General features: G+C 38.9%; 1 protein-coding gene across 4 annotated transcripts; it reads left to right on the plus strand.

Moving 5' to 3' along the window:
- The first annotated feature begins 48 nt into the window (after positions 1–48).
- On the plus strand, positions 49–5,302 carry LOC111808194 (S-type anion channel SLAH2-like). 4 transcript variants are annotated; one of them, XM_023694034.1, is made up of 7 exons: positions 49–599; positions 1,735–1,915; positions 2,268–2,442; positions 2,547–3,038; positions 3,120–3,890; positions 4,533–4,564; positions 4,654–5,302. In XM_023694034.1, exons 3-7 carry the CDS (start codon positions 2,284–2,286, stop codon positions 5,063–5,065), a joined length of 1,866 nt encoding a protein of 621 aa, XP_023549802.1. In that variant the 5' UTR covers positions 49–599; positions 1,735–1,915; positions 2,268–2,283; the 3' UTR covers positions 5,066–5,302. The 4 variants fall into 4 exon arrangements, with proteins under 4 accessions (XP_023549802.1, XP_023549805.1, XP_023549804.1 ...); XM_023694037.1 differs by having other exon boundaries at positions 52–599; positions 2,550–3,038; XM_023694036.1 differs by lacking the exon at positions 49–599 and adding an exon at positions 656–674.
- Positions 5,303–10,922: the final 5,620 nt, after the last annotated feature.

Raw genomic sequence — 10,922 nt, forward strand, 5'->3', positions numbered from 1 at the left:
GAAGAAGGAACCCAAAAAATTAAAGGCTCGGGTCCTTCCCACTTGCAGAAAGCTAACCACTTCAATTCGTATGGTTATGAAAATTCTGAGGAAGCAGCGCCAATGGCCCATTTTGGCTACCAAACACAAATGAAGCATCGCCGCACATTCATAAGCCTACTTTTTAGTTTTTTTCTTCCACAAACTTTTAAACTTTTTTCCATTTCATCCACACCCACGATCGAAAAAATTGTGCTTGAATGAGTTTTGACCCACTTTCGTGCAACTTTTTCTAACTCTCGGTGAACTTTTTTCTAGGTTCCTCTTTTTCCATCTTGCTCTAACTCCATGGCATTCAGGCGCCGCGTGTGTCACGTCGTCTGATCATTGTCGTCGGAGTACAAGACTTGGGTCACCGCTGTAGCCTCTAGAGCTTGTTCCATCAAAGATTTGTAGACGTGGGTCGCTGCTGGGTTGTGCACAGCGAGAAGGGAGAGTGAGAGGAAAAGAGGGAACAGGAAAAAAGTTAAACAAAAAGCTTAAAATCTAAAAACAAGGTTTGAAAACGGTGGAGAAATGCTGATCTTGCTATCAAATTTGATTGGATCCCAAAAATTTAGGTCAGTCCGCCCAACGAACCTACATTCTAATTTCTCTATGACTTGCATGGAAATTCCATACCTAATCTCTTAGCTGTATGTGGGTCTCTGTCTTGGTGTATAAGCTGTATGTGGGTCTCTCTGGATTATGTTGTATCTGACTTATGATCGTTGTTCATCATGTTTTTGTCGTCTGATGTATAATTTTCTTAAATCTGGACCAAAATTCTCTGTCCAGAAATGATTTTCCCGTCTAATTTCGCTGTTCTTCTTTCGATTTTCTAATTAGTTTTCATTACACGATGACTACCTCTGGGTTTTCCCATTTTCTTCTGCATTACTCTTTGATCTGTCTCTTATCTTGAATTGGGTTTTTAGGAAACGTTTTGTTCTTTTAAATCCTTCTTGAAATAGCTGGCATCCATTAAGTGTATTCAAATTGCAAATCCATTGGGATTTGACCATCTGTTGTCATTCTTTGGATTAGGACAGCCCTGTTTTTTTCCTTCTTTTCAAGCATTGTTTCTGACATGGGTCAGTACTTCCTTCAATTCAAGTTGTTTACCTACCATTACTAGATAGCTGTTTGGTCTATGAGGATTTCTTGAATTAAATTCTCTCTTTATTTTGATTTGTGTTCATAGGTTATATTGTACAACACATGGTTCAAGTAGCTTTCTGTTAATTCAAACATGTCAATTGCTAGCAGCCATATAGAAAAAAAATTTATAATAAAGATGATGACAAAACTTTCAAGCTTGTGTTCACTTTAGACAAGACACATAGATTCCCGCTCTATAGCTGGAACAGTTTCTCTGCGGTGTTTTGTTTTGTCCTTTTCTTTTTGTTTTTAGTTCAAGATGGAATCGAACCATTAACATTTGAGATGCGAGCGATGTCTTGTCCATTATGCTATGCTTGAATCGGCGAATGTTTTGTCTTTTTCGAGAATGAGAATTAAGAACATGTAATAAGCAGCCGTAATTATCTTTAACTTTGCAAGTACATGGACTTTTCTTGTCTATAAATATGTGATATTTCCTGTATTGGAAAGACGTGTCTTAGTTTTTTCTCATTTGTTTCTCTTGGTTCATTCTTCATTGTTGTGGAATATATGCTTTGTTTCTGAGTCCCCTGACGAGGCTCGCCATCTCAGGATCGAAAGAGAACTCTATTCTTGAAGATTGTTTTATTTATTCCAAGTCTGAGATCTTTCTTCTGCTTGGAGAGATAGTGACAGAGCCTGCTTGATTGAAGGTTAATCCGACTGGATACTCGTTTACATTCTTCTTCTCTATCTGTCCTGCCATTTTCCTGCTAGAACGGTTGTCTTGAAGGTATGTGTTTCCTTCCTTCATTTGGTTTAGAGGGGTTGTTCTAAAATATGTTGCATAGTTTTCTACCTGGTTTTGTGTATACATTCTTGATCTTGATGCATATAAAACATTGATCTAGTTTAGATCATGAATAAAGTAGCAAACGGAGTCATTGTGAGATCCCACATCGGTTCGGGTGGAGAACGAAGCATTCTTTATAAGGATGTGGAAACCTCCTCCTAGCAGACGCGTTTTAAAAACCTTGAGGGGAAGCCCGAAAGGGAAAGTCCAAAGAGGACAATATCTGCTAGCGATGTGGTTGGGCCGTTAAAGTCATGCTTTCTTCAATCTTCATATCCTCTATGCTTTCTAGGTGGTGGTAATTCATCATGGAAAATGGAAAATGTCAAGAAGATACACCCAAGGAGCTGTCTGAGGTTCCACCATTAATCCAATACATATCATCAGTTCAAGTCGCTGGTTTTGACAGTATTGAAGAGTGTAATGAAGAGATTGAGCCTCCAAATAACCCCTCTACCCTGCGTATTGTAAGTTCTTATGCAATTCATGTACATTTTAGTGAAGAAAGTTATGAAACTAATGGTTTTTGAGATTGTATAAGTGTGTTCATCTTCTAGAATTGATTGTAAAGCAGGGAAATGTATCATCATCTGGCGTGCAAAGCGATGCCGAGTTTCAGTTGGGTGACCATCGAAGAAAAAATACTGTTTCTCTCAGCATGCCACCGTCCCCTGTGGGAGTTCAGCTGTCCCCCAAAACAGTTTTCTCAACTGGTGAAAGAATTCCAAACAATGGAACCTCAGGTCCTTCTGCTCTGGAAAAACCACAGAAAGCTACATTGTTTCACTCTCAGCCAATTCCGATGGGCTCGACATTCGAGGATGCGGTGACGAACATAAAGGCTGCACCGCACCCTAGTATTTCAAGATTGAAGGACAGAAGATATGATTCTTTCAAAACATGCTCTGGAAAACTTGCAAGGCAATTAACTATACTTCGTGGAAAGTCCCAACAACAAATTAGGCCAGATGAAACTGAAGCTCAGGAAGCAGTCATTGAGAACAACATACCTGCTGAACGTTACTTTGCTGCTCTGGAAGGTCCTGAGCTAGAGACACTAAGGGTATGTTACCTAGATTCTTAGTCCCTTTCTGCCATCAACAGACATGAAATAATTGCTCTTTCATTTTCCATTTCTAAACAGCCTTCAGAGGAAATACTGCTCCCAGATGACAAGACATGGCCTTTTCTACTCCGATTTCCGATCTCTTCGTTTGGTATGTGTCTTGGTGTTAGTAGCCAAGCAATCATGTGGAAAACATTGGCCACTTCAGCTTCCACGAAGTTCCTTCATTTGAGCCTGAAAATAAATTTTGTTTTATGGATCATTTCCATTGCTCTTGTAATCACTGTCGCTTCCACTTACCTTCTGAAAGTTCTTCTATACTTCGAAGCAGTTCGCCGAGAGTACTACCATCCTATTCGTGTCAACTTCTTCTTTGCACCATGGATAGCCCTCTTGTTCTTAGCAATTGGTGTTCCTCCATCTGTTGCTTCCAAACTGCATCCAGCACTTTGGTATGTTCTCATGACTCCATTTTTATGTCTTGAGCTTAAGATTTATGGGCAGTGGATGTCAGGAGGCCAACGAAGGCTGTCAAAAGTGGCTAATCCTACTAACCATCTTTCCATCGTGGGGAACTTTGTGGGGGCTTTGTGGGGAGCTTCAATGGGACTAAAGGAAGGACCTATATTCTTCTTTGCCATTGGAATGGCTCACTATTTAGTCCTTTTTGTAACTCTCTACCAAAGACTACCAACCAATGCGACACTCCCAAAGGAGTTGCATCCTGTGTTCTTTCTTTTCATAGCAGCACCTAGCGTGGCATCTATGGCATTGGCAAACATTCAAGGCTCCTTTGATAACGCTTCACGAATGATTTACTTCGTCGCTATGTTCCTCTATTTCTCACTGGTTAGTCTCTATGCAGCTTATTCATTTGTCGTTGGCTTTGTTTATTATTGTCGTCGTTTTATGAGCTTGTCATGAACACATAAGCATGAGGATATTGTGAGATCCCACATCGGTTGGAGAGGACAACGAAGCATTCTTTATTCTTTATAAGGGTGTGGAAACCTCTCCCTAGCAGACACATTTTAAAGACTCGAGGGGAAGCTCGAAAGGGAAAGCATAAAGAGGACAATATCTGCTAGCGGTGGGCTTGGGCCATTACTAATGGTACTAGAGCCAGACACTGGGCGATGTGCCAGCATGGAGGCTGAGCCCTAAAGGAGGTGGACACGAGGCTGTGTGCCAGCATTGGAGAAGAGAATGAGTNGGGGGGGGGGGGGGGGGGGTGGATTGTGAGATCCCACCTCGGTTGGAGAGGAGAACGAAACATTCTTTATAAGGATGCGGAAACCTCTCCCTAGCAGACGTGTTTTAGAAACCTTGAATGGAAGCCCGAAGGGGAAAGTCCAAAAAGGACAATATCTGCTAGCGGTGGGTTTGAACTCTTACCGATGCTGTTCGCAATTCCATCCATGCCTTGAACGATGATTCAATCTTCATTTCAATGCTTCATTAAACGTGTTTCCATTCCATGATTCTTTGCAGGTTGTTCGAGTCAATTTTTTCCGAGGCTTCCAGTACGTCACAACTGTCTTTCTTCTCTTTAAACTTTGATCATACTTTTCAAGTTAGTTTATCTCACAAACATTTTGTTTTGAATCATTAGGTTCTCACTGGCCTGGTGGGCATATACCTTTCCCATGACTGGAGCTGCCATTGCAACCATAAGATACTCAACCGAAGTTACAAATATAGTAACACAAGTTCTTGCTGTTCTTCTCTCTGTCATAGCAACAGTCATAGTGGGGTCTCTCTTCGTAACAACTATCATACACGCCTTTGTGCATCATGACCTCTTTCCCAATGACATCGCTATAGCCATTAGCGACAGGAAGCCAAAACCACCACAGAAGAACTGGTTCCAAAATCTAAGAAATGGAAATTCAGAATCCCAAAATATTGAAAACTTCTTGAAGTTTTCAGGCCCTGATAGCAAAGATTTAGAAGCATGTATTGGACCGAAAACCTCCGAAGGCGAAGACGGGAACGTCCCATCATCAAGTGATCAGCCCCGATGATCACAGGCTCAACCCTTTGTAAAAGTCGCCACTCAAACATACGAGGAACTTGATTTTGTAGTTTGAATGGTTCCAATAAACATGTTGGAGCTTGATAGTTATACACACTGAGAGTTGTAAGATATAGTTTTTTTGTTAGACATCTCATGTAATCTATCAATTTTTTTGTATCAATATCTATGATGGCCTTGATATCTTGTTCATGTGATATATCAATAAAGTAACTATGTTGAAATATTCCAAGTTGAGTTTTGCTAAGTTTCAGCTGTTGCTAACTGCCCTTCAACCTGCTGATAAACTGTAAGGCTATGATTGAAACAGTTTTAAGAATGAAATGCTTTTAGATGGTAAAAAGTACCCGTTGACGAAGATGAATTCAAGAGGTCAAAAATTCAAATCTCTCGTATCTAGCACAGTAAAAATAAAAAAACAAGGAAACATTGATGTTGGATGGTCTGTCTTGTTTTATCCATTCATATAGAGCTGAGATTATCACTGAAACTGAGACCACCAGCTTGCTGTTGGACGACAATAATTTCAGCATCACTGATGTGCTCTGTTTATGCTTACAATGACTGGGAAAATGATATGAAACAATGGAAGCTTTGGTCCCCCACAGTAATGGAAGCATCTTCTTGTGAAGCAGAAATTTCCAAAAAAAAAGGAATGTAAATAAAAGAGATATGTATTGATATCAGAATTTGACTTTCCTCCAAACAAGTTTTTGTCCTTGTCTCCTCAAAACTTCTCTCAAAGTTAGCTCACTTTTATGTTTTCAATTATAAAGTTTGAGTTTGAAGCCTTATTCAAACGGCAAGCCCTATACTTGAGCACGAACACGAGCAAGTTAGGCCTTGTTTAGTAACGTTTTCCATAGTACTAATCCGTATAGTATCGTTTGTATGTGCTACAAGAGTTCGTGTATTGGAAGTCGTACACCTTAAGAGAGTTCGTATGTCTAGAAATTGCAAATTTTCTTCTTATGGAATATTTTTTGAACCATAAAGAGATATTTTGATTATCTAAAAGTCACATAGTTGATCCAAATTGGCTGAACTACATATTGTTAATTTTGATTATGACTAATTGGTGAAAAAATAATTGTTAAAGATTAGAAAGGAGTGTCAAATCTTTGTCTAGAATTTTATTTAACAATTAGCGAGGATAGCTTAGTTGAAAGCATTTAAGGTCACATGTTATATTTAGCAATTAGCGGAGATAGCTTAGTCGGGATGGAAGTGACCTATTTTATTTAATAATTAGCAGGAATAGGTTAGTTCGAAGCGGTCACGTGTTATCAATTCATATTACTCGAATAATTAGTCTAAAAATTGTAAATATTCATCTTACCTAATTCTTTAGGATTAGCTTAGTTGGAAAGTGTTGACTAATCTACTACAGATCACGTGTCACCGTGATACTTGTCCAGGATGTGTTGTCCATGGCCGCATGCCTATCCAAATCCATTTTACATACTTTCATGTTAAACTATTTCATGTTCTGTCAATATGGGGGTGAACGACCGATTGTCTACACCAGCCAGGGCTAAAGAGCCCCAAAATGTAGTATTGGGGGATGTGACTAGTTGTCGATTCTTCCTACTAGGGTTATATGCTATCAAAGCCATTGTTGCTGCCTACTCGCCTTTAGCTTATAACATTGCTTTTTTAAAAATTGATTTCAACGTATTTTCTCACTCATGTTTTCTAAAACATTTCTCTCAGATCTGACTCGAGGTTTGAGCATACGCTAATATTGTCCGTGAAACGAGAATTTCACACGAATGACTTGTTTGCTAAGTTAGAACAAGTACAGAATAATAGTCGTCTTGCTGACGCAAAAGTGTGATTGTGACAAGTGATATCAGAATTGAGTAAACTACTTGTAAAGTAGTACACAAGCATGTCCACTGAAACAACTGGGCAAGTTTCAGGTTGCCCTATTGACTGAAATCGAAGAGCATTTACTCAGCATAAGTGAAGCTCTTAATGGAATGGGGCTTTTGGAGTCTCGCATGAATGAGATTTCTCTTAAAGGCGACAGGATCAACAAGATGGCAGATCGCCTTGAGGCAATGCCCATCCACGAATTAATGATTAGGGACGAGGCCCTAGAAGACGAGAACACAACTGTTGTTGGCTTCAAACACAGGGATTGCTCGACAGGCTCTACTGCCCGAATGAAAGATGGCGTGGAGAGCTTATACAATGCCAACAAGTGGTCGTTCAGATGGTCTTAGAAATGTTTGAGGATTTGAGAGCATTTTTTGGAGTGGTCAAGATTGAAGTGGCGAATTTAAGCGCCAGATCAAACCTCCCTATTAGAGCGGTGGGGAACCAAACCCCAACTGGGGGCGTGAAACAATTTAACCAGATATAGGTTCCAGAGCCCAAGCCCTTCTGTGGGGCTTGAGATTCTAAGGCTCTAGAGAACTTTATTTTCGATTTCGAAAAGTATTTTCGAGCCACAAATACCGTGGTAGGAGAAGCGAAGTTCACGGTGGCAACAATGCATCTAGTCGACGATGCGATCCAAGTACACAGACATTCAAGATGGTCAATATATTGTGGACACATGGGAGAGCTTAAAACAAGAACTCTGCTCTTAATTCTTCCCAAAGAATGTCGAGATAATTGCAAGAAGGAAGTTAAGAGAGGTAATGCTTACTACCAATATCCGAGATTACGTTAAGCAGTTTTCTGGACTTTTGTTAGATATACATGATATATTTGAGCAAGATAAGGTCTTTAGTTTTGTTGAAGGGGTGAAATAGTGGGCAAAAATCAAGCTCTACAAACAAAGAGTTCAAGATCTTTCCACGACCTATGCTACAACTGAACAACTATTTGATCTTAGTATCGATCAACTCCAAGAGATAAGGTAGAGTCAGACGTCTGCAAGTGGTGAAAATAAATTTATTGAACCAACTCCCCCAAAGATGGGGAAGTGACAGGCTTGAAACTGGAGGAGTGGAACATGAGCCATCCCAACAAAAAGGTAGAACTTCATACGCGGAGACCTCACAAGCAGAACGGTCATAGTCAAATCTGAGACTCCTCGTCTTACTTCATATGCAACGGGACCCATAAAAAATTGGAATGCTTACAGAAGGTAGCATTATACGCCTTCCAAGAAAAACTCGAAGTGAATTTAGAAGTCGAGTATGAGACAGTTGAAACAGAAATATCGTTAGTTAAGAATGTTGAACACCTCTGCATGAGAGGACTAAAGTACTTGTTCGCTCTCAAGAATAGAGTGGAAGAGATAGAGGAGCCAGTGGAACACGATCTTATGTATGTCAAGGCTCAGGATAATCACAAAGCGGTCAGGAACACTATTATTGACTCGAGAACCACCCACAACTTCCTGATAGAGACCGAAGCAAAACGCTCGAACATCGCAGTCTTAAATACATATGCTTCGAAGAACGTGTCTCTATTGCATAAATTTATAATAAACATTTTAAAATGTAGTCATCCTTTGACATCACTAATTTAGGAGCTACAAAGATAACTCCGATCATGCCGGAGACTTGGTATGGAGAAATCCACTTTGTCATAGTCAAGATGGATGACTTCAAAATTGTGTTAGGGATGGACGTCCTATTAGAACACAAAGTCATTTTGATGCCCCTATTAAAATGCTTAGTAGTAATGAGGTCCTATCAGACGACTATTCAGACAAACACCCATAAGCCGAGAGCAATGAAAATGATATCGGTATTACAGTTGAGAAAGAATATCTACGCTCGCTGCCATTGTCGTATTTGAAGAGGGGAGCTCAAGTGAGCTCACTCCAACAAAAACCTCATGACCACTATAGGAACACCGTGACCCAATACCAGAAAGTGAGAAAAAGCATTTATCTTCACATGGGTAGATAGATCACGAGATTGATGTTATGTCGGGGCGCCTGCCACAAATTAATGCCATACAACTCAACTTGAGCTTGCTAAGCTCTACAAACAACTAAATTACTTGTTAACGGTCGTGTAACTCCCTTAATTTTCCTATTCTAAATTAGTGATGTCACCACATGCATGTCTTAAATACATATGCAGAAATTTATAATAAACACTTTAAAATGTAGTCATGAACTTATACAATTAATTAAAAAACAATATGTTTGAAACAACAGTCTTTTTAATAATGAAATATAAAGAAAACCACCCATTAACTACTAAATGTAAAACTATGCGTAAAACCAAGCATACTACTGCCGTATCTTGACCTATCTTGACTTCCATTCCCTTTCCAGCATTGGTCGTCATCTGTGTAGGGAGCTTTACCTTTATCTGAAAATATAAGGGTAGTATGTGACTTGAGTATTTTAAGAAATACTCAATAAGTCAATCCACTATTGAGGTTAGTAATGCAATCACACACATAATATGATTGAGACCTATCTTTTAAGATCGTAACATGACCTTAGACTCTTTCGAGTTCTAGATAGGGTTGGATGTGTAATACTATTCCACACACGGTCCACGGACACCCACACAGACCCACTAGGCGAGCTCGTATACGTATCCTCTGGGCTTGGCTTGGTTGGGCACAATGCATTACACGCCACCGGATACCATAGAAAAGGAAATACCTGGATGATATCATGGCGAACATAAATATTGAAGGGACGCGTCCATACTAGCATAACATAACAGGAAAGTATCTTGATGCACATGACATACATACATGCATGAGGTTCCATGATTTTCATTTGTAACATAACATTAATCTTATTTATGTTATCCTCTTATCCATGACATATTCCATATATGCATTGTGTATAGATGACATACATAGTAATTCATTTCATTTATAACCGACGTAATGGGTATCACATGCATACATATCATAGCATCATATGTCATTACATAGAACACATACACATAATACAAACAACATGGTGCATGCACGGGCCACGGGGCATGCACCATCATACATCAATCAACTACCTTACTCCAACATTACTTGATTGTGTCACCAATTTATCCTTAATGAAATTTGGACTTTTTCATTTAAAATCCAAGTCAAACTATGTGAGCCCATGACATCAATATCAAGTTTCAAATTTTTGCAAAAGTATTTTTCAAATTTATAGTGGTTCATGTGTTGGACTTTATGGTAACATTAGAGTTTTGCATGAAAAGATTCTTGGAAGGTTTATATATAATTATACATACATTTTTATATATTAATTTTGATTGTAACCAATTGCAAGCACAACTCAAAACTCGACTAATTAGCGGGGATAGCTATACTTATGCATTTTTACCATATTAAATAGCGGGGATAGCTCAGTTGGGAGAGTGTACTGAAGATCTGAAGGTCATGTTCGATCCATGTTCACCGCATTGGTGTTGAGAGACATAACTTGAATATTCAAACTAATAAGAATAGTGAATATTTCTTACCCCATTATTAATTTTGATTGTATCCAATTGTCAAGAGGTAAGCATTACTCAATTAATTAGCGGAGATAGCTCTACTTATGCATTTTTGTTGTAATAAATTATGGGAATAACTGAGTTGAGAAGCCTCCCGAGGATCTTAAGGTTACATGTATTTTTGTTGTGGTAAATTATGGAAATAACTTATTTGAGAAGCCTCAGACTGAGGATCTTAAGATTACATGTTGAGTCATTTATATGTTCAATCCACATTTATTGCATTGGTGTCAAGAGTCATAGTTCGACTTCATGTATTTTTGTTGTAATAAATTATGGGAATAACTGATTTGAGAGACCTCAAAGGATCTTAAGGTTACATGTTGAGTCATTTATATGTTCGATCCACATTTATTACATTGGTGTCAAGAGTCATAATTCGATTTTTCGATCTATCAATCCATATATAAG

The sequence above is a fragment of the Cucurbita pepo genome, chromosome LG13 (genome assembly GCF_002806865.2).
Source record: "Cucurbita pepo subsp. pepo cultivar mu-cu-16 chromosome LG13, ASM280686v2, whole genome shotgun sequence".
Classification (NCBI taxonomy): Eukaryota; Viridiplantae; Streptophyta; class Magnoliopsida; order Cucurbitales; family Cucurbitaceae; genus Cucurbita; species Cucurbita pepo.